Source organism: Lissotriton vulgaris, chromosome 2_1 (assembly GCF_964263255.1).
Source record: "Lissotriton vulgaris chromosome 2_1, aLisVul1.2, whole genome shotgun sequence".
Taxonomy (NCBI): Eukaryota; Metazoa; Chordata; class Amphibia; order Caudata; family Salamandridae; genus Lissotriton; species Lissotriton vulgaris.
This window is the reverse complement of record NC_141687.1, coordinates 1,675,257,201-1,675,281,592: the sequence shown is the minus strand read 5'-3', so window position 1 is coordinate 1,675,281,592 and position 24,392 is coordinate 1,675,257,201. Positions and strand designations below refer to the sequence as shown.

General features: G+C 44.1%; 1 protein-coding gene across 1 annotated transcript in view; it reads right to left on the bottom strand.

Moving 5' to 3' along the window:
• Positions 1–3,578: 3,578 nt before the first annotated feature.
• LOC147733071 (pancreatic secretory granule membrane major glycoprotein GP2-like) overlaps positions 3,579–24,392 on the bottom strand; it is a 187,515-nt gene continuing 166,701 nt past the window's right edge. The window contains exons 5-6 of the mRNA XM_086958914.1: positions 15,349–15,509; positions 3,579–3,989 (exon numbers count right to left, since the gene is read on the bottom strand). Coding sequence (XP_086815040.1) covers positions 3,848–3,989; positions 15,349–15,509 — 303 coding nt within the window. The 3' untranslated portion in view covers positions 3,579–3,847. The remainder of the gene's footprint in view (positions 3,990–15,348; positions 15,510–24,392) is intronic.

The following is a 24,392-nucleotide window of genomic DNA, read 5'->3' as shown; positions in this document are numbered from 1 at the left end:
GCAGACATTGATGTTACACCCAACATGTATTGGAAGACCTGTCCTTGTTCTAGGCTGGTGCATGACACAATATAGTTACTAATATGGCCTTGGGCAACAACACACAATATAAACCATGTAGTATGTACGTATTAGACAAGTGTCATGAACATAAAATATCTTCTGGGGCTTGGCAAGTAGACTGAGTGGTAGCTAAGTAGATGTGGCATTATAAACAACTCTATACCTTACTATATATGGATGCCTTGAGGTACAGTGCTACTCGATATTGTGGAGTCTTTATTATTGCTGGCCGAGATCTTGAAGCTCAGTATTGCGACATACAACCAGTCGTGACTGCTCACACGAGTCAGTAGTGGGGCAGGGAGGGCAAGATGGGGACAAGGGGGACAGGGACTTAAAAAAAGAAAATGACGTCGCTGCCGGCCGGCTGCCTGGCTGTCCGCCGCCTCTCTTCCATTTTCTTTCTGGCTTCTGTTGGAACAGGAAGCAGGATAGGCTTCCCTAAGCCAACCGTAGATTAGTCTGAGCACCGTGGTTCGGGGCCCAGATGGGGAATTGAAGCCAGGGCATGTTCTCTACCCATGCTCCAATGCAGCCAGGGTGGAGAACATGCAAAGTGTGCATCAATGTTTGGCCGGCCCGCCACCACTCCTCCACCCTGTGCAGCCCAACAAAACTACTAGAGCCTGAAAAAATAAAATGATAGTAACAACGCCTTATCGTCATTTTATTTTTCCTATTTTGCCGTGCTGAAAGGCAATCGGCCTTAGCAGAGGAGCCACCCCTGCATACAACTACAACAGGCTTATCAGCACAGGTGAACTGCAGTATAGGTAGTGTCAGTAGGCCAGCAGAATGTGATTCCATGATGTAAGGCATTGTGCGCCAACAGCATTTTCTTTGTTTACAGTTTGGGAAAGACAGTATGCCATTGAAGCAGTGTGCATGAGTCATAGAATGCTGCCCTGACTTTTCCAAATGCTCATCTGTCAGAGTGATGGCGCAAGGTTGCACACGTAAAGTGACTTGCTTGTATGCAGCCCTCTCAAAAATAATATTAATTTACTAACTAACATGTTTTGTCATATTAATATTGCATTACACAACATTTAGGTATCTAGGGGAAGCTTGTCAATGTGCTTTTACTAACTATATTCCGCTTGCAATAAAATGGCTGCTGCTAAGCGGGATTTTCTACTGAGCATGCGTCTGTCACACTCAAGTGACATGACGTGTTACTTCGCTTGGTGGGAATTTTTTGCTTCTGCGCACTACAACTAAGATGGCTGTTCTGTGTCCTAACGTGAAAGAAGCCTGCATCGCTGCTTTACTAAGCTGTTCGTTTTGCCTAACCTTTAATGCAATACTTTAAAATAAAATAATGAGAATAGAGTAGAAATAAGCGGTATACAGTGCATTCATTTTATTCTGTGTTTCTCAAAACTGTTTCTTTTCTATTCTTGCATGTATCGTATTTGGGCCTAAATGTACCTCTGAACACCATCTTGGAGAGACTGCACCTGTGCGAAAGAAATCCCATGCCGCTGAAGCTGTGGCATTAAAACAGTGCCAAATCTGACATGGATTAGAAAAACTATGAGAAGAGTGAACTCCTCACCCTGCCAGAGGAAGCTGAATTGAGTAAAAAGTTTAAATGTCTTATTGTTACATTCACCACCCGGCGGATTATAAAGTACATGGGAAGATAAAGTGATGGGAGGGAACATTTAAATACATGATTGACAACTTACCTCATATTAATATGGTGTGATGACTACTCCTCGCCTTTTCTCCAATAAAATTGTGGGATTTTACACATTTGCAACATTTGGGGGTGGTACACTGACCTGGAAAATAGTATAACTAGGGTAAGCTTAGCTAGTTAGATTGTCCGACTTGTCCGAATAGCTGACCTGTCACTGACCCAACGCACTCAATAGGTGATCGAGAGCAGAAGTGCTGGCGGAGCACTCTGTCAGAAGATTCGATAACCCAATCGGGGTTCTGGAGAGGAGTTCGATGACCCATTCGGGGTTCGGCTGTTAGCTGCAGAGAGGGTTGTGACGCTGGTGTTACACTTTAGCTGTGCGTGCCGATCTTAGCCTGTGGTGGTTCTGTCCTGATCCAATTTGCTCCGTAACCCATTCCTGATTCTGATCCGTACCTGTTCTTTCCTGCTGGCACCTGCACTTTGGGATTCTTATCCTTTGACTCAGCCCGTGGTCAGGGTTGGTCACCACGGGGAACAGCGTTTACAACGCACCTTTTACCACGCACTACCTTTACTGCGCAACTTTTACAACGCACGTCGTTACAACGACTTGTGCTGGGGGGCGCTGTAGGATAGGGAATGGTTTAATTTACTATCCAAAACCTTCCCTACTATCCACGGGGACTGGAGTTGGAATAGTAAATTAAACTATTTACTATCCAGCGCCCCCCAACGAAAGTCGTTGTAACGACTTGCGTTGTAAAAGTTACGTGGTAAAGGCATGCGTTGTAAAAGCATGCTTAGTAATGACATACATCCATCACCACACCATTCTAGGTAACTATAAAGTGTGGGTTTGTCATTGTACTGTTTCCCCTCTCTCTACCCACCCTTCGTCTAAATGCTTAATGATATTTTTCTTCCAAAATTATTGCGTATGTTGTTTTAGTTCTTTATTATTCTAAAAGAATAAGAAATTATTGATTTCATGGTTTCAAACATTTAAAGGTTTACTTAGATAAAAGAACTTAAACCTTTCCCGAGGTTGTGGTTATTTATGAAATGCTAAATGTTATTATAATGTCCTATTTTCTTGCTAACTCCCTTGATCCTTTAGGTCTATAGTATCGGTGGCTTGGATTGGCAAGACAAATGGTATAGATCCCTAATGATAAAATCAAAATTGATTGAGTGTAGGCTTACCTGTTTAAAGTGTATATAGTATATGGGCCCAGATGAGTATGGTAAACTGAGCAGGTGAGCCCGCGCTCTATCAAGAGCATACTCCATTGTTCAGGCCCAGTCACATATTAATCAAGAAGCCGTCATCGTGTGCTTTATGTTTCTGCTTTTGCATGTTGTTTTGTGCCTCAACCTTTGCACACCATCATGTCAGTCCTCCTTGCTCATTAATCATACTAAATGTTGACAGCTACCACCATTCACACAATGCTGTAGGGCCTGGTCATGTTTATGTGTTACCAGCCCATGCATGTGCTCATTGTCATCCTCATAATACCTAATTGAAGAGTTCTACAGTAGTATGTTCACCTTTCGATACACATCTGTAGTTTGCAGTTTCTGAGGAATTAGACATTAGCCGGCATATGGACAAGCAAAACTTCTCAGGTCACAGGAGAGTGCAGTAAAGCGTCACTCTCTTTTTGTCTGAACCCTCAGCCTGCATCCTGCTGGGTATATCACAGCAGGGAGCTGGCAAACTATTGTGCCAGATTTACGTCCCAACATTTAGAATAAGAGCATGTGAGACAGCTATTAGCATTACCACATTCTAAGAAATGCTGATCAGGTGAAGACTAGCAGGAGTATTAAAATGTAAAAGCAATGACAAAAAAATGTAAATAAAGTGCAAACATTTTTATTTAAAGGAAACAGAATTACAAGAAATGTGGTATCCGAAGTATCGCTCTTTACAAATGAGACGTATTTTCAGCAGAGTGTGAGAAAGGATGTCAGAATTGGAGGCTGTGAAAAAATTAGAAGTAGAACAGCCACAGCTAATGGCCTCTTGGATGCATTACAGTATCCAGAAGATCAGTTGATAAATCTTGTAAAATTCCATAAAGTGTCTTCTTGTTCTCTGGGAGATGTCCTTCTTGATGCGGGTTTATTTTAGATAATCGTGACATTGAGGGTCTCATCCACAGGAAACGTCTCAGATACTCCATAGGGAATAACAAATTCTTTGTCTTTAAATAGCTTCATCTCTGGCTCCAAATCACCAGCCACATCAGGAACCGAGACCTCTTTGGGGCTAAAATGAGATACAATCAAATTAAAACAATATATCTGAGAACACCAAACGGGAATAAACAATCAAGGTAAAAGGGGAACGTGGTACCTCTGAAATGGGAAATTATCATAGAACAACAGGAAGTTAAAGTTCGCAAAGAATTAAGAGACAACTGATGGACATCAGGAAGCCGAGTTCATCATTCAAGTGGAAGACACATCAATTTAACAACAAAAAGGTAAGCCCACCAAGGAAGTGGGAGTTAACCCACATAAACAACAGCTAGTTGAGCCCACTAATGAAATTACAGATGATCTAAATACCAAACCTAAGGTGGGACCCAAAACTGAAGCAAGAGACAACCCAAGTGAACAAGAGCGAGTTGAGCCTGCTGCGAAGTAAGAGACAACCCAGTCATTAAAGGAAAGCTGAGTTTCCTACTGAATGTAAGAGAGTCCCAAGTAATCATCAGTGAGTTTCCCACTGAAGCGAGAGACATCCGGTGTAAGCAACAAATACATTAAGTCCCTTACTAAAGTGAGAGACACCATTGTGTTGAGCCCACTACTTAAGTGAGTGTTACTCCATGTAAACTATAAGGAGTTGAATCCAGCATCTAAGAGGGATTCAATCAAAGTAATGAAGTTGGTGCCAGACTATTCAAAAAACCTAGACGATTCAAGTCAAGAAGGTAACTTACAACACCAAGGGTCAGAAATGAGATAGGCAAGCAAAGCAAGCAACAGGGGCAGGTGACCTGGTGGGCCTGGGAGGAGAATGAATGAATGCTTGTAGCAGGAACCTGGCCACAGCTGGGATTCAGTGATGGCATGGGGTCCAGTTTTTGGAGGCGATCGTAACAGCAGATGCATGTGTCACTGACAAACGTAAGCACCCCCCTACAAAAAGCAGGTATCGCTAGCAGGTACATAACAACGTCAATAACATTCATACCAGTCACTAGCAGAAGTGTACACTACAAGCAGGTACATATCACAGTGAACACATGTATCACTAGCAAACCATATGTTTTACTAGCAGAAGCACGTTTTACTAGCAGAAGCATTGATTAACAACAGAAGTATGTATTAGCAGAAGCACGTGGCATTCAGTATGCTGAATGTCTCCTCATCTCCTGATGGAAGCGTTAGTCTAAGGGTAATGTGGGGTCTTTGAACTGTCACGTCACTCTGAGGAAGCATGATGATGAAGTGAAGAGGAACAGGGTTGGTGTATGAGTAATTTACAGTTACTGACAGTGTCCATAAACAAAATGAAGGGCAGTGAAGAGATGCTGTAGAGCATAGGCTAACCCAGTTATGACAAAACCACGCACAAACTGTAGAGCCCAATCGAGCTGGGCTCTATAGTTTGTGTAAAGTTACTGACAGTGTGACATCACTCAGAAGGTGCACTGCATCAGAAGAGGGCTGGTGGATGAGCAATGTGCAAGTACTGACACAGTGACTGGCCAACATGTGGACCGCATCACTCAGAGGAGAGAGCAGTGAAGACTGCATTCATCAGAAGAGGATTATTTAAGAGTCAGGTGGAGAGAATGACAGAGTGACCTCCTTCAGAGAGAGTAGAAGAGTTTTGTGCTTCAACAAAGGTTATTGTATGAGTAATTTTAAGGTAATCTAGAGTGGACCTGCTCACTCAGATGTGGCAAAAGGGTGGTCTGCATCAGAGGATGGATATTTTATTAAATAAAGTGCCAGTACTGAGGCTGTGGCCTCACTCAGAGGGAGGAGAAGAGTGTTCCGCTTTAGAAGAGTTAGCATAGGAGTGATATGCAGGTACTGACAGTGTTATATCACTCAGAGCAAACAGAAGCATGCACATCTTCAGAAGAAGATTGTTAGAAGAGTAATGTGGGCAGTAGGGTGATCTGCTTCAGAATACAGAGTATGAAGAAAGTGCATGTGCTCACAGTGTGATGTGACTCACAGCAAGGAAGGAATTACACACCCAATTTGGGTAGATAGGAAAGCCCTCACACACCGACCTAGTCAGTGCCATGCTTCATCATAGGGCCCCACCAAAGAGGCCGAGTGCCTCTTTGGTGTGCTACGACGCCAGAAGACTGCGGAGCTGGTTGTGTGAGTGGGCGTGCAGTGAGGTATATAGATAAAAGTGCCTAAAGAGTATCTCAAAACAAAAAAACTTTATTGGTAGATCCCTAAGACACGGTTAAAAAGTTCTTATGTGTCTGAATTTACAGCCAAAGGTAATGGTTTGGTTTAATTCAGAAACTACATTAAGTCAGTCAACATGTTTCAGTGTTTTACAGTGGTGTTAATTTACCTAGGCATTCATCAGGACTAGTGTAAACCCCGGCGGTATGGACTCTCTAATCGTCCACCCTAACCTGGGGACGTGAAAGTGATAAAGTAAAAAGTGTAGTAAAGTGCAAAAAAAGAGCGGGGAAGGAAGAGCAAATAGCCCGTTCCTGAAAAACTCCTGATTTAGGAGTGTTTCTGCACCTGTAAAAGAAAAGACACAGACAAACAAAAAAGACATACACACAATTAATAGTAGGTATAGGTCAGGTCGTTTGTCCAGGGTGCTCCAAAGTTGTGGCAAAAATAGTGTTAGCAAATAAACACTAAAGTTATCATCATCCGTATAACCCTGTAGGGATGATACCACTAACTCTAGGGAGTGAAGTGGAAAATAAGTGCTTAGAACACGCTAAAAAGCTAGAGGGGGTTAAAAACACATATAAAAGTACTCCATAGGAAGGATCAATGGACCAAAGGTCTGTGACCCCACCAGATAGTTCGTAAACTCAAACAGTTATCTCACTTTAGGTTATGGCGCTAGCTGCACCATGGGTCTCGGGAGGGGGGTAGGAGCGTACCTGGCACACCCTGTAAGTAAAAGGCAGAGGTTTAAGTACATTAGATCCGGTTTACTTAGCTCGATCGTGTAGGTCGTGTTGGATGAAATGGTGTTATGAACTCACGCCCTCAACGCTCGCCACCCGCTAAGCACCTAGCTTAACCTCTGAACCGGACCCCGACGATGAAGAGTGGGGCCGGTTATCGTGTTTAAAGGCATTCCTCATTGCTCCATTCACTTCCGGGTGGGTGTGGTTGGGCTGAATCGAGGCTTGGAACGCACCGGTCGATTGCCGGTTGGCGCGGTCGCACTGAAAATGAGGCTTGGTTGGCGGCAGCCAATGGAAACAAGCTGGCAAACGTTTCCATGGTAGCCGGTCAACTACTTTCTGACGGGGACGTTGGTTAAAGCTTAGTTCAATCAAGAAGCCAGGCTGACAATGCCATGCTGAAGCCTGGATACCCCATGATCGAGAAAGGGGAATGCGCTGCCCTGTGAAAAAGGTCACAGGGGGCGGATAACCCTAGGCTTGGTCTGATTGATGGGTCACATGCAGTCCAAGCGCCAATGCTAAGAAAAAGGTCTGATCAAAGTAATCATAGTCCCACCTTGTCTTATATCCACACAACTGTGCAGGGGTGAAGAGGAAGCCGCTGGGATCGCAATGTATGTTTAATCCTATAGCAGGAGAAAAAACACCATTTGGCGATAATACGGTGGTAGATCTTACACTATTTCGCTTACCCCAGAATTACATAGGTTCTCAAGCAGATCAATTATTTGCGGTCAGCCTGCAGTACATAGTGGAGGTGCAGGAGTTGTGCGGTCCTCTCTTTACCTTAGTACTGTGTTCCATGGGATATCATTGTTCAGCCCAACTACATTGGTGCCCAAGCGATAAACCCAACGCTGTTCTTTCTCAAACAGCCTGCTTGTGATGTTAGTGGTACCAGTGATTACCTCTATAATAGTCCATCTCAGGTCATTGGGAGTGGGATTGCTGTCCAGGAAATGACGGCTCAACTTGGTCATTGTTTTCTTGCATCTAATATTACTTCGATGCTCACAGATACGCTGTTTTACTTTGCGCGTGGTCATGCCTACATATCGCAAGGCGCAGGGACAGGTGATTAGATACACAACATTGGTTGAGTTGCAGTTCGTGTGTGCAACCTGTGTCCAGATCTTCCCTTGCTCTAATGTGAGTGTTTTAGATGCGTCCGTCAGATGGCACACGCTACAATCTGTGCAGGGGTAGTGCCCTGTGACTTGAGGTAAACCCCATGACTCCGTGACTGAAGGGATTCGTGGGGGGATCTTTTCCTTGGGGCGAGTGGGAACCAAGGTGTCTTTTAGACTGCGGCCCTTCTTGAAGGAGAGAAGAGGCTTCTCCCAGTCCTTTTTGGTGGATTTGATGATGCTCCAATGCTTGTTTATGGTCTTTTTCATGAAGTTGGACAGGCTGTTGAAGGTGGTCACACATGTGAGTGGTATTTTATCTTGAGTGTGAGTTTTCTCTTCCAACAGTGCCTCTCTAGGCTGGTTCCGAGCTCTCTTGAAACCCTTATTAAGAGTTGAGGCTGGGTAACCTCACTCTTTCAATTTTTCAGTTAGTCCAGAAGACTGTTCTTTGAAATCTTTTAGAGTACTACAGTTCCTTCTGAGTCTTAAGTATTGCCCATATGGTAAATTCTCCTTCAGAGGGCGGGGGTGGAAACTGGTAAACTCTAGTAGATTGTTCTTGGCTGTGGGTTTGTGATGGGTTTTTGTGGTTAGACTGGTACCGGAGACAGAGATCACTACATCGAGAAAGACAATTTCAGTTTTACTGGTGGTGTAAGTGAACCTAAGGTTGTGGTCAAGGGTATTAATCCATGTCAGGAATAACTCAAGGTCACTGTCACTGCCTGTCCACAGTAGCAGAATGTCGTCAATGTAACGCTTCCATAAAAGTATGGAAGCCGAGAATTCTGCGGATGGAGGTAAGATGTGTTTTGCCTCGAAATCTGTCACATAGAGTCCAGCTACACTTGGGACAAAAGTACTGCCCATAGATGTACCTGAGCATTGGAGGAAGAACTGATTCTTGAAGGAGAAATAATTCTCTTTAAGGGCTATTGTGGCGCACTCGATTATGAATGATTTTGGTGTTTGGTATTTCCAGTCAATTGAGTTTAGTGACTCCTCCAGGACTCTGATGGTATCGTCCTGGGGAATGCTCGTGTAGAGGCTCTCAACATCCAACGTCACCAATGTAATTGAGTTTTCTGCAAAGGTGATGTCTAGAAGGAGCTGTAATAAGCTTTTGGTGTCTCTCAGGTAAGTCGGGGTTGACTGCACAAGTGGTTTGAGAAATTGATCACAAAATCGGGATAACGGCTCCAGGAGAGAACCTATGCCTGATACTATTGAACGTCCAGGGTGTGGCAGCCTATTCTTATGCATCTTTGGCAGTGTGTAAAAGTATGGAATCACATCACTGCTACTGTCCAGAAAGTCTGCTTCATTTTTGGACAGATGTCCTCTTTCTTCCACTTGCCTCACTAGAGTGGTGATCTTCTTGGTGAGATCCGCCGTGGGATCTCTAGTCAGAGGGGTGTAGTTCCTATTATCTCGTAGCAAATCCTCACAGGTTTTGTCATAATCTTTGGTATTCTATATTACAATGCCCCCTCCTTTATTAGCCGGTTTTATAGTTATTGCAGTGTCGTTCTGTAATTGTTGTAAGGCCTGGTATTCTGCACTGGTAAAATTGCCAAATGTTCTTGGATTCTGGCAGGACTCCAGGTCTTTAAACACCGCCTCTTCAAAGGCGGTGATAGCCGCTGGCACAGTATGTGGAGGGGGGGTGAAAGTGGAGTTTAGTCTCAGGCCGGTGTCACCTTTCCGAATGGACTCGTTAGGATCTGTTTTGCCTTCGAAAAAAGCTTTCAGCTTGCGGAAGAAATCAGCAAGTTCACAGTGCAACTTGAATTGGTCCAGTCGGGACAAACCCCAAGCCTTTTTCCAGAACCTGGGCCTCAATAGGTGTTAATATCCTTTCTGAAAGATTGGTCACTAAGCTTACACTCCGCTCGTTCCTAGTTGTGGATTGTTGCTGCGGGTGTGATTTGCTACAGAGTCGTCCTCCTCCCAGGACACCCGGTTGTTGCCCCTCCTTCTCCCTCTCCCCCTCCAGCCGCTCTCTAAAAAAGGCGGTCGGTATTGGTTTTGGAAGTTCATAGGAGGCATAAATCCCGGGTTCCAACCCATAAAAGGGTACGGAGGTTGTTGGTATGGGTAGGAGTGGGGGCCCATCCCCATCTGAGGTGGTGCCTGCCATTGTTGATGTTGGCTCTGATGGCCTGACCTGCTTCTATTGTTCCTATTGCCACGATTGCCTCTTCTTTTAGTTTGTTTAAAGGAGCCGTTACTTGACCCGCTGCTGTTTGAATAATCATCATCTGAGTAATCGGATTTGCTCGGATTCTTTGTTGGTGGGGTATAGGACACTGCGGAGTAAGGGTAAACCTTCTCAAAATCAAATTTTTTCGGATCTTTTTGAAATTTAGTTGCCTTCGATTGCATGAGATTATCTTTATACTCATTGAGTTCTTTGTTTAACTCATCCAACCTTTTCTTATACCCCGTTATTGTGGCCTTGAAATGAGATTTTGTTTAGCTAATTTCAACCATTAGTGCTTTAGAGAGCCTGAGCGCTGTTTTAATGATTAGGACGAGCCAATCACACGTGCAGTGCCACGCGATCATGGCCCAGTCATTTCTGAATGTCGCATCGTTCAGAAAAATGCGAGGGGCGTTGATAACAAGCAGGCCCCTCGGTGCTGTGTTCGAGAGAAGATATTGTTTCAGGATGGTACCATGTAAAATTGTGCGGATGTGTTCACGTTTCTTCTCCGTGAGTGTTTCCCACTCGGTGGTATTTGCTATAGCTTTGGATATGTGTGGGTCTGCAAATAGTGATGGATCAGACATGAGTGCTTCTACTTCAGACTCAGAGTATGTCAGGCCCAAGTTCGCCATGGTCAGGCCAGGAAAGGAGATAGGAGTACGTTATTAAAACAAGCAGTGGTGATGGGAAATTTCCACCACGCCTGGAGTAAGACCAAACTCTCACAGCTGTGCGCTGCTAGATACAGAATAACAGTAGGAGAGGTAGGGAGATTCAGGAACACTCTCTTAGTCCCCGGTTATCGTACATAAACAAAAGAAGAGAGGTTAAATGTGTCTCAGAAGCCATAGAGACGGAGCGATGCAAGGAAGGAATTACACACCCAATTTGGGTAGATAGGGAAGCCCTCACACACTGACCTAGTCAGTGTCATGCTTCATCATAGGGCCCCACCAAAGAGGCCGAGTGCCTCTTTGGTGTGCTACGACGCCAGAAGACTGAGGAGCTGGTTGTGTGAGTGGGCGTGCAGTGAGGTATATAGATAAAAGTGCCTAAAGAGTATCTCAAAACAAAAAAATGTTATTGGTAGATCCCTAAGACACGGTTAAAAAGTTCTTATGTGTCTGAATTTACAGCCAAAGGTAATGGTTTGGTTTAATTCAGAAATTGCATTAAGTCAGTCAACATGTTTCAGCCTTTTACAGTGGTGTTAATTTACCTAGGCATTCATCAGGACTAGTGTAAACCCCGGCGGTATGGACTCTCTAATCGTCCACCCTAACCTGGGGACATGAAAGTGAAAAAGTAAAAAGTGTAGTAAAGGGCAAAAAAAGAGGGGGGAAGGAAGAGCAAATAGCCCGTTCCTAAAAAAAACTCCTGATTTAGGAGTGTTTTTGCACCTGTAAAAGAAAAGACACGGACAAACAAAAAAGACATACACACAATTAATAGTAGGTATAGGTCAGGTCGTTTGTCCAGGGTCCTCCAAAGTTGTGGCAAAAATAGTGTTAGCAAATAAACACTAACGTTATCACCATCCGTATAACCCTGTAGGGATGATACCACTAACTCTAGGGACTGAAGTGGAAAATAAGTGCTTAGAACACGCTAAATAGCTAGAGGGGGTTAAAAACACATATAAAAGTACTCCATAGGAAGGATCAATGGACCAAAGGTCTGTGACCCCACCAGATAGTTCGTAAACTCAAACAGTTATCTCACTTTAGGTTATGGCGCTAGCTGCACCATGGGTCTCGGGAGGGGGGTAGGAGCGTACCTGGCACACCCTGTAAGTAAAAGGCAGAGGTTTAAGTACATTAGATCGGGTTTACTTAGCTCGATCGTGTAGGTCGTGTTGGATGAAATGGTGTCAGGAACTCACGCCCTCAACGCTCGCCACCCGCTAAGCACCTAGCTTAACCTCTGAACCGGACCCCGACGATGAAGAGGCTATTTCCTTCCCCCCTCTTTTTTTGCACTTTACTACACTTTTTACTTTTTCACTTTCACGTCCCCAGGTTAGGGTGGACGATTAGAGAGTCCATACCCCCGGGGTTTACACTAGTCCTGATGAATGCCTAGGTAAATTAACACCACTGTAAAAGGCTGAAACATGTTGACTGACTTAATGTAATTTCTGAATTAAACCAAACCATTACCTTTGGCTGTAAAGTCAGACACATAAGAACTTTTTAACCGTGTCTTAGGGATCTACCAATAATTTTTTTTGTTTTGAGATACTCTTTAGGCACTTTTATCTATATACCTCACTGCACGCCCACTCACACAAGCAGCTCCGCAGTCTTCTGGCGTCGTAGCACACCAAAGAGGCACTCGGCCTCTTTGGTGGGGCCCTATGATGAAGCATGACACTGACTAGGTCGGTGTGTGAGAGATTTCCTATCTACCCAAATTGGGTGTGTAATTCCTTCCTTGCATCGCTCCGTCTCTGTGGCTTCTGAGACACATTTAACCTCTCTTTTTTTGTTTATGTACGATAACCGGGGACTAAGAGAGTGTTCCTGAATCTCCCTACCTCTCCTATTGTTATTCTGTGACTCACAGCAGACATTGTTTGGATGGCATCAGAAGATGTTTAGTGCATGAGTAATATAGCGATACACACAGTGTGGCCTACCTCAGAGGATCACAAGAGTCCACTGCTTCAGAAGATATTTTCTGTTAGACTCGGCCCTTTCTGCAGGGTTATCTCCAAACTTGTTGCCTTCACTCCTCCACTTTTGCTAAATTCTTTTTTGTTGGTCGTGGGATTCGGTGCACTTCACCACTGCTAACCAGTGCTAAAGTGTATATACTCCCTCCTTAAAACATAATAGAATTGACTCCCAACTGTCCTATTTATTTACTTGTCAGTCCCTAGTAAAGTGGTACTACATGTGCCCAGAGCCTGTAAATAAAATGCTACTTGTGGCCCTGCAGCACCCACTTAAGTAGCATGTCTAGGGCCTGCCATTGAAGACTGTGCATGTGTACATTGAAGCCTGTGCGAGTCCACTGCTTCAGAAGATATTTTCTTTTGGACTGGGCCCTTTCTGTAGGGACATCTCCAGACTTTTTGCCTTCACTCCTCCATTTTTGCTGAATTTATTTTTGTTGGCCTTAGTAATCTGTGAACTTTAACACTGCTAACCAGTACTTAAAACATGATAGAAATTGGTGAACATCCAATTGGCCTTTTTAATTCACTTGTAAGTCCCTAGCAAAGTGGTACTACATGTGCCCAGGTACAGTAAATTAAATGCTAATAGAGGGCCATCCACATAAGTAGCACTTTAAAAGTCTCCCAGTCTTGCCATTGCAGCCTGTGTGGGTGTGCTGGTTTAAACTGCCATGCCAACCTGTCAAAGTAAACCTTTAGTCAGGTCCAAACTTTCCCTTTCTATGCATATAAGTCACCCCTAAGTTGGGCCCTGGACAACCCAGAGGTCAGGGTGCAATGTATTTAACAAGGAAGACATATACTTTTACGTTTTCAATGTCCTGGTAGTGTAAAACACCTCAAGTCATGTTTCACTACTACAAGGCCTACCTCACCCATAGGATAACATTGGAGTTACCTTATTACATTTTATAGGTATAATTCCCAAATTTGCACAGGTATCCAGATCATGTTTGGTGTCTGTGGAATTGGAATGAAAAATATTAACTTATGGTGAAGTCAGATTTTAAATTACAGTTTTGAAACGTTTTAGAAAGTTGGCATTTCCTTGCCTTAGTCATTTGGTGCAGTCTGTCTCTTGTTACATGACTGAATGTGGGTGACAGTTGGCTTTGTGTATTTTGCCTACACAACTACACACCATGGGGAGCTTAGGTATGCCTGGATGGACCATTCTCTGGGGTCACCCAAATACGTGTTGAATAGACTAAAGGACTAGAATCAGGTGATCCAAATGGGGACAAAGATCTTTTATGCATTTGGTGCCAAAACTTTGGAACTCCATACCTATAGAACTAAGATTCCTCACAGATGAGATTGACTTCCCAGGTAGAGTCACTGGTATCCCGCTCTCTCCTACTCCGTAGCGCTGGAATGCCTTCGGGCAGCTGTGTGCTCTACAAAACTCATAAATAACATTACTGGCAGGATGGGAGGGAGGACCTGGGCCCAGTCCCACCTACTTTTGAATAGGCTGTGTGCTATTTCCGCACAAAGTTCTGCATAACCCCTGTAGCTAGTCTGGAACCAGGGCCAGAAACGCAGGGCAAATGAGAACTTTAAAGGCATGCCCCTGGAAGCTTCTCCTCACCTCAAAGGCACAACTTGGCATAAGACCTGGACCTCAGACACAACTCTTCAGTGCACTTCTGGACCTGTAGCTACTCTGCAAGGAAGAAGGACTGCTGTGCCTCTGAAAGAGCTGCCACTCTGAAGGAACTGCTGCCCTGCTGTGCTGACCTGCGGCCCTCTTGCCTGGGTGAAACGACAACTGGACCTGTAACTTCACCCTTTCACCCAGGACACCAAAGTGACTCCTACGGCTGATCTGCTGGCCTGATCTGAGCCTCAGGGACATAAAAAGCTCTATAACATCCTGCACCAGCCCCTGGTCCCAGGTGAAGTAGGAAAAAAATTCACTGCTTCAAAAGACAGTTTTTGAGTAGGGTGTAGATTCTCACAGTGGAGCGTCACTCAGAGGGAGCAGATAAGTACACAGCTGCAGAAGAAGATTTGTGCGTGAGTAATGTTCAGAGGTGGCAGCAGGGTGGGCTGCAGCAAAAGAGAGTTACTTATGAGTAATGTGCTGTTACTCACTATGACCTTACTCAGAGACAGGAGAAGAGAGTGATGCTTCAGAAAATAGTTACTGTATCAGTAATTTCAATCTACACTGAGTGTGACCTTACTCAGAGACAGGAGAAGAGGGTTACTGTATGGGTAATATGCCACTACTCACTTTGCAACCTGTCTCAGAGGCAGGAGACCAGTGCACTGCTTAAAGAAGGAGTTAGTGTATGAGTGATTGCAGGTAGTCACAGGGTGACCTCACTCAGGTGGCGGAAGGATGAACTGCATCACAAGGTTATTCTTTCAATCATGTTCAAGTAGCAACAGAGTGACTTCACTCAGAGGTAGAAGAAGAGTGGACTACGTCAGAAGAGGATAAATGTCCATATACTCACAGTGGGGTCACATGTACAGGGGTTCGCAAGGCTGCCAGCGACGTGGTATGATACGCACAGGAGAAACTGAAGGTGACATTGTTTCGTGTCACAATTCCACTCTGAAGAACTCGACCCGGGATGATGAGAACATTGGAAAATATCACGTGCGATCCATTTGCCTGGAGAGACAGAAGACATACTTTACACTGACGATAGCAGCAACGCCGAGTTCAACATGCGCACAGTCCTTGAACCACAAAGCTAAACGACTCCGGGTTTGCAGAGTGGGAAGATATATTTTATTTAAAGTACAAACTAGGGCAAAAAATGCAAAGATACAGCGGTGAACCACAAGTAGATAATGTGGACTTTGCTAATGTATGTTTATAAATTGTTCTTGTATGTAGAAAATACGTGAAGACAAACTAAACATGAGCCTTCATATATTTTCTACATTCAAGAACCATTTATACAGATATCTTGACAAAGGTACTATTTTTAGAAAAATAGATAATGAAAAGAGCAATTAGTTTATTACATTCCAAATAAATACTTAACTTTGATACTTAAAACACAATCTAGCTTCTTCAAACATTTCTGAAAGATAAAATCACTGCAGTACAGTTTACGCTACCCACACCTGCTAATTTCACCCTGTATTATTTCTAAAGACATGGCTTCGTAAACTGCCAAGAGCTCCGAACATGCATTTCGATTCTCGATTCAAGTAAACTTTATTTGGCATAGAATGCCATAAAAGTGCATAATAAAATCACAATTTTTTTATCTCATCCTAAAATCAACAACATATTTAAAAACTCCTAAAACAACAATTCATTAAAACACTGCCAGCTCTGAACAACATGTACTATGACAGACATTATAACACCAAGATATCTAATAGCACTTAAGATGATTATTGTCTCCTAACACTCTGTGAGTTCTAATAAAATCAATAACCGCACCACATTTTTAATAGCGTCCAACTGCTGCAGATATTAGAAACCCATTCTGAGTGAAAAAAAGTTTGTTGTACGCAATACGAATACAAATGGACTTACACAATGAACAAAATAGTGTTAATAGTAGATTGAACAAAACAATTTCACTAGGACGGGGGGTGGGGGAGGAGTTTGTCAGACAATATACCTTGTTGCAGAAACACAAAAATAAATGTAATATATTCAAAAGAAACCTTGTAAGGTAAAATCAAAATTGCCTGCTTTCTACAAACAATAAATAAAAATCATGCTTGAACGTGGGATCTAGTAGAAAATATCTCTCTAATGTAACTCCACTTCCATATATTGACCCATAACAATAGAGGGGAATGCCCATTGCCCAAGAACATCTTCAAGATAGAACAATCCCTACTCAGAGTGGCAAAAAAGGTAGCTGTATCTGTGGGATCTTTTTAGGAAGCTGTGTTGTATTTTCTGCAGATTATCAGTACTGCTATGCCCCACATGACACCAAAGAGATACATTTTGATTTAAACAACATCACCATTTGCTTTATAGGTGGTGTCCCAGAGTACAGGCGAAACGAAAGATCCCTTCAAAAGCTCTATAGAATTGTTGGGCTCTCCGTGTCAGCAGAGGTGCCAACTTAAGTTTAGATTCGAAGGGGTCACTGATTATTTAAAATTGACAACCTTTCGAGCTAGCAATCCTTTCATATAAACATTTCTTGATTTTGTCCTTTTGGGCCCACAGGTTGAAATAAAAGAAAAAAGATTAATTGACCTTCAAATCTAGAGCACTCTAAATTAAATAAATCCATCCAGCAGCCGCTGAAGGCCAGATAAGAGTACTGCGTCATCACCATGGAGAAGCATTGGGATAACAAGTTAATAGAAAGTAATTACCATACTAAGATGAACTGTTTTGGTATATCGTTTTGTTATCCCACTAAATGTATATATTTACCATTAAAAACTTTTTCTCTATCACAATGTTGTTCCCCCTCCCCACGATACCTTCTGGCCCTGATGAAGGTGTGGTCTGACCTGGCCGCTTCACCGAAACGCGCGTAGGCATCTATGGTGTCGAAGACTGTGATCCTTGTCATCTGTCGGATCAACCTTTTATCTCCGTCTGATCTAGCCCCCCTGTATTTATAGTGTATTTTCACCTGACCTTCTATTCAGGCATTTGTGTACCATGATTTGTTTTTTAACTAGAGCAATGAAGTATGAATGATGTTGTATGACTGTGTTTTGATTGAGGATTGATGAGGTATGTGTGGTTCTGTGTGGAACTTCACTGTGAATTATGAACTATTTATGAATTGTCATTATGTATGATTAACCTGTTTATTTACTGCACTATTGTGTGAACTAAATGATAAAAATATTTTTAAAAAAAGAGAAAAATGGACTCTATACAAATGTTGTAATTGTCTAACTCGGCATTGCTATCTGGTCCATAAAGGTATTTAAGTAATTGGGACCCTAGTATAGGGCCTTTCTATCTACGGCAGGGTCCTTTCTTTCTTACATTGTTCCCCCCCCTCCTGCCCGCTTCGTTGTAGCCCCTGGGGAACCCCCTTCTTTTTGTAGTTTGTAAGCATTGGGATATAACAGTTCCCCACCTGCGTGATCTCTTCCTTCTGCTGCAGGGACTTTGATTCACCATCATGGCAGGGGTAGCATAAATAGCATCCCAACCTTTGACAGCAACAATATAACAAGAAGAAACATCTTATGACCTTCAGCCTTCCCTGAAATTGATGTCACTTGAACTTAACCCTGCTAACATCAGAGCAATTGACATCACAGACGCTCCAGAATAACTGCATGGTTGATATAACAACAAAACACAGAAACATTTCTATTTTAGATACCACCTATATTTTGGTTAGGGTTCTGCTATATGCCAGAGGAACATTGCTAACTTCCAATGGAAGTACATGAAAAATTATGTTTGTTTGAAGAGGAGGTCTTAGGGCCACAAAACACAGAACACTGGAACCTGAATGATTTAACCAATCCAATCCAATCCAAAAATTCTTTATTTCGGTCATTTAGACCATAAAAGATGCAATAAAAACACACAACATTAAAAGACATACACTTATGTAAAACACATTTCATAAAGATTCATTTCCTTGGGAGTCTATTCATGAGTGGGAGTAACATTACAGTTCATATCAATGTTCAGTCTTTTAATAGTTTTTTCCTTATCTGCCACACGGCCATTATGAATTTGGCAACTGCAAAGACTATATATTCTGTACGAGTACAGGTGGCTCCTTATGCCCAAGTTCCTACATAGTGGCGCAAGCCAATATTTCCTTGGTCTATTGTAAGCTGGGCAGAAGAACAGAACACGAATTTCCTCCTCGTCATGATTACTGCACCCTGGAGAGATTTTATCATCCCTATTTGTCCATTTGCAGGTAAAGGTTTTAATAGGCAGGGTGCCTAACCTCCATTGGATAAACATTTTTCATGCTAAAATGGGGAAAATAATGTCCATAAAACCTTCAAATTGATAAGAATTTTTGGAGTCCAAGAATCGGTCAGTTAAAGTGCCATTATTGGGTGCAGATACCAGAGTAGCTAAACTTTTCTCCTTGTATATTGCCACAAGTCTTTTACGGGAGACCCTTTGGCAGCCTTGTTCAGGAACCTCCCATAACTCGGGGATTCTCAAGCGATACAGTTCTTTCTTTATAAAGGCCAAACAAGGAATTCTGTCACGCTGGTTCAAGTTTATTACATGAATGAGGTCTTTCCTATAGTGTGCAAGCTCGCTTGTGGTCCAGAGCCTGTGCCAGAATCTTAGTGGCTTTAAATCCAGATCCTCAGCTATGGAGGGGAGACCCACATCTAGTCTCAGAGGGAGCAGGGGTGTGCCACGGGGGAGAGCTAGGAGACCTCTGAGGAAATTATTCTCTACACTGACAAGTTCTGTCCCTGCTTTGTGCGCCCATAGCTCACTACCATAAGAAGCGGCCGCTTTAGCTTGGGTTTTATACATTTCTACTGCCGGGCTAATGGGTTTAAAAGTAGAAGTGTTTGCGACCTTCAAAATTGTCCCCGACAGTTGGGACAGCTTTAGCCTGGATCTTGCTATTTGGGGTTCCCAAGATAAGTTCTCATGTAGGGTTACACCCAAATACTGGAAAGTTTTAACCCTTTCCAGTCTTGCTGAACCCAATGATGGGTTGGGTCTAGTTTTAGGGGAGGGGTTGAATATCATGAATTTGGTCTTTTCTGTATTGATGTCTAGACCATGTTGTCTACAGAAAAGGCCAAATCCATCTAGAATCCGTTGGATCCCCATCGGGGATTTGGAAAGCAGGAGGGTATCGTCGGCGAACATGATAGCCAGTACCCTCCTGCCTGCCAAAAGAGGAGCGTCATTGTCCCTAACATTGTCGAGATGGGATATGACACTGTTAACGAAGAGGCAAAACAGAGTTGGCGCCAAGGCACAACCCTGTCTTACCCCTCTAAGAACTGGGAACCTAGATGACAACGCTTCATCCCTCCCAAACCTAACCTGTGCAAAGTTATTGGCGTGAAGCCTGACTATGGCATGTAATAGATGGGTAGGAACACCCAGCTCCTTTAGGACCTCCCACAATTTCTTGCGGGGTACCAGGTCAAAGGCTGACCTCAGGTCCACGAACAGTTTTCCAGTAGAGGAGAACGAGGCGGAAAATCTGATCCATGGTGGACATGTTTTTCCTAAAGCCTGCCTGGAGGGGACTCCGAATTTCATTTTCCTCCATCCAGTCTAGAAGGTGGTCCAGGAGAAGGTGGGAAAATAGTTTTTGGGGGACATCTATGAGGCTGATCGGCCTGTAGTTGGCTGGGAGAAGAGGAGAGCCCTTTTTGAAAATGGGCACTATCTCCGCCCCCAGCCAAGTACAGGGAATCTCCATACCTCCCGCGATGGAATTAAAAAGAATGAGGAGGTACGGGCCCCATATCTCTGGTTGGTGTCTAAAGAGGTAGCCGGGCAATCTGTCAAGTCCCGGGGCCTTCCCCATCGCCAGTCTCTCTATCGCACTGACCACCTCGCCGAGGGTAAATTCCAATCCGGCTAACGTGTTAGATGTAACATCAGAGGCCACATCATTGGCAAATTCAGAGGTATCTTGGTACAATTTGCCAAAGTGGTCTTCCCAGACAGAAGATGCAATGTTTGGCTCCACTGCATCTTTGGGTTCTCCTAAGCCAGTATTTACCAAAGACCAAAATTTTCTGGAATCCCTCGCTTCTAACGCCAGGGAAAGGTCCTGCCATCTGTTCCAATCCCATTCCGACCTTGCCAATGTCATGGCTTCCCTATATTTCCGCCTCAGCTCGACGACCTTACCCTTATCAGAACCTGCTTTTATTGTGGCTATTAGCTCAGTCTTAATCTTCTTACAGGAAGAATTGTACCAAGTTGAGGTTCTTTTTCTTCTGTGGGACTACCACTGGGTAGAAAACCTCACCTAGAGCTCCCACTAGGTCTACATGGATTTGGTCTAGGCTGGTGGTCTAGGCTGGTTAATTAATACATCCATTTCTTTTAGCTAGGGGAGTGCCAATTCATAGATTTTACTTATGCTCTCTTCTGAGTTTGCCAGTTTCCCCCATTTTACCCTACGTCTATTGGAGCTAAGAACCAGATTCCCTGGATCTTCACTGGGATTGGCGGAAAGTGACCCACCCGCAGGGGCAGGATGCACCATATCTAACAAAAGTGCGTTGTGGTCACTGTCTGTTCTTACAATTACCCTAAAATCCTGGACCTTGGAACACAGACCAATGTCCACAAAGATATAGTCCAACCTCGATTCATGGTCCTTCCTATTGAAGGTAAACAATGAAGGGATGTCAGAAGGGGTGCGTCCATTACAGGTCCTTAGCGCGAAGTTTAATGTTAGGGACATAATTTGCACTGCGAGAGGGGACCAAGTTTTAGGGTGGGGGGATTGACATGACGGAACACCCCAGAAGTCATCTTCAGCAGTAAGGGCACCCTCCTTTAAACCTTCCAGTGGTTCAAAATGACAATTAAAATCTCCGCCCTTCACTATCTTACAATCAATGGGGAGTTGGCCCAGGAATGATGAAAGATCTTCTAGTGTAGGTGATTCCATGGCCGCACAGACTTGGCGAGAGTATACATTGATAATTGCCAGATTTAAAGCATTAGGCCACTTGAGTAGAACACACTGTATGTCCTGCGAGAACGTAGGTATATTCTCCGCATTACACCCAATGTGACTGGCTACCCAGACCGCCAAACCACCTGAGGGCCTTCCCTTACCACTCCACTCTTGCCCATGTCTCTTGGAAGAGACAAATATCGCTGCTGCCTACTAGGGAATCCCAATCATTTGTGTATAGTTTATTAACAATACCCGCCACATTCCAGGAAAGAACTTTCAGGCTTTCAACAGGAAGATTTAATCCCTGCCCCCCAGTTTTCTCTGGTTCAGTGTCCGATGATGGAACTACGGGCCCTTGCAGTGATGTTCCCAAAATGGATAAGACAGTGGATGTAAAGTTAGGACCAGGCGGGACTACGGATGTTGGGTTGTGACCAGGTCGACTATGGAGTAAGTTACTTACTTGTCCCTGGGAGCTAGTAGGAGTTAAGCTTTTCCCAGGGGATGCATCAATTTCTCGGATGGTGACATCAATATTGCCTACAGATTCACTAGCGATACTTTGGGTACATCGTGAGGATGCACCCTTTTGGAGTCAATCGACCTGATCGAGGCAACTGAATCTGTTAGGATGTACGTAGTTGCCATAAGCAGGGATAACATTGCGGGTGGGCCTGTATCTTGACCCATCAACAGCAAAACCCACACTTGTCCAACCATCGTCCCTCCTCATAGTCAGATCACGTACATTAGGGTAGAAATATGACAAGGGAACCAATTCTATGGATGTATTTCCTGAACTCCCAAGCCAATTACAGATTTAGGTAGCAACCTGGGGACTCTTAAAGCTTACAATTATACAATCCCCCACTCTTTTCTTGGCGGTATACCCAACCCATGGAACCCTTCTAACCATAGGAACTTCTCCTCTTAGATTAGGTGGTAAGGGCCTTTCAATATTTAACCAGCTGATAACCTTGTTACGTAGGGAGTCGTAGGATTCCACCACGTCGTTGGAAAGTTCTGGTACCCCCATCATAATCACAGTATTTGCTGAGCCTCCGGGGGCAGGTTAACTGCTTTTCGCCGGTTACTAGAACTAGCTAACCGGTTTGGGCAGTTAGCTGTTTCATTTGGTGGTCTCTCCTGGCCAGGTAAGCTGGCCGGAGCGGGTAGCTTCGACCTCCTGGCAGTTGGTACTGGAGGCAGTTGCCTAGGAAGAGGTACAGGGGCTGGTTGTGGCACCGGGGCTATGCTGGGGTTTTCCCGGGGGGGAGGTATTGGTAGAATAGGGGCCACAGTGGTTGTAGCAATAGGGGAATGAGAAGACCCAGCATTATCCCCATGGGCTCTATGGGTGCTTACTCTTGGCCCTAGCTCATCGCCACCACTACTACTTAGTCTTTCTATAGCTAGAAGTCTAGCCTCTATAGAGTCTAATTTGAGGGAGAGAGGATCCAAAAGGCTTTTGAGGATACCAGTGAGTGAGCAAATAATATTCTCTGAGGTGTTGGGAACTGCCCTGCCAAAAATGAAAGGGCCGGTGTGAGTGGGTAACGGAGTGGGAGGTGGAGTGCTTGCTGTTTCCAAATCGTTCCCCGCTACAGATGTTCCAGGGGCAACCAGACTATCCTCAGTAGTGTTCAATATGGGGTCAACTTTAGCCCTTTGGCGCCTTTGAACTTCCTAGATCTTTTCCTTTTCGGGGCAGCATCCTCTCTGTGGCCCATGTATTCAGTTGATGTAGGACCGTCCCATTGAGCCCTAGATGGTACAAACTCAACAGCGAGGGGGGGGGGTTCCGCCTCATCAATGTTGCATAGTGAGTCTCTGTCCCTACGAGAGTTGGATGGTGTCCTTAGCTGCTGTAGGACTGACTCTATGGTTTGGTCAATACTGTCCATGAGTGATAAGTGCGTGGCATCAAGAAGTGGTGATGACCTAGCATTAGATGATGACCCCGGTGAATCCAGATGCGAATTTTCTATACCCTCCGCAATTTGCTTTTCCAACACAGTAAGACCCTTATTGACCACAGTATTTGCCTTAGCTAGAAAGTTATCCAAAGTACCTGAGGCCATGGAAGTTGCCTTGCTTCTTGTTTCTCTAGTGGCCATTTTATTAACTCCAAACTTCTGGGCAGCCAGGTGGGACGGTAAAGGTACCTAGGGGTAAGGCGTTAGGGGGGTAGCCCGGTCCGGTCTAACCCATTCTCTAACGGCCTCAAACGGCCCGCCCTTTGCCCGGGCTTAACCCGGCGCCCGCGCGTGTCCCGCGATGCGCGTCTTAGGGCGTGATTTTACAGCCTGTGAACTTAGGGGGCGTGGACAAATGGGAAGAGTCACAAGGTGCGGCTGGTCAGCACGCCGCTTGAGGTCCTGGGACTCGCAGTCCCGCAGCTACGCCGGTGTCTTCTCCACACTTTGGGATCCTGCAGCCTCTTGGGACAGGTGAGGGACAACAAAGTCCTCGCTGCACCGCACAACTTCCTTGCAATTTCGAGCGGATTTAACCACAAACTGTCATAATGTTATGATTCCTCTAGTATATACATCAATTACAAAAGTATTGTTAAATCATGTACATAATGAAAAATTATTTATAAGAAAAAAACAATAGTAGTTATGTTCACCTCTATTAATTTATATTGGCCAAGGTAAATGTTTTGTTTAAACACATAGGGCCCGATTAACAAAGGTGAAGTTAGACCAAAAGTCTAACTTTACTACTTTTCTGTATTCACAAAGGTAAAGTTAGACCAAAAGTCTAACTTAGACCAGTAGTAAAGTTAGACTTTTAGGCTATGTTTACCTTTGTGAATACGGAAAACCTTTTACATTATCCAATACATACCCTACTGTTGGACCCCCTGAACTTAGAATAGTAATTTTTACCCCTACACTATCCAACACTTACCCTACTGTTGCACCCCCTGGAGTTAGAATAGT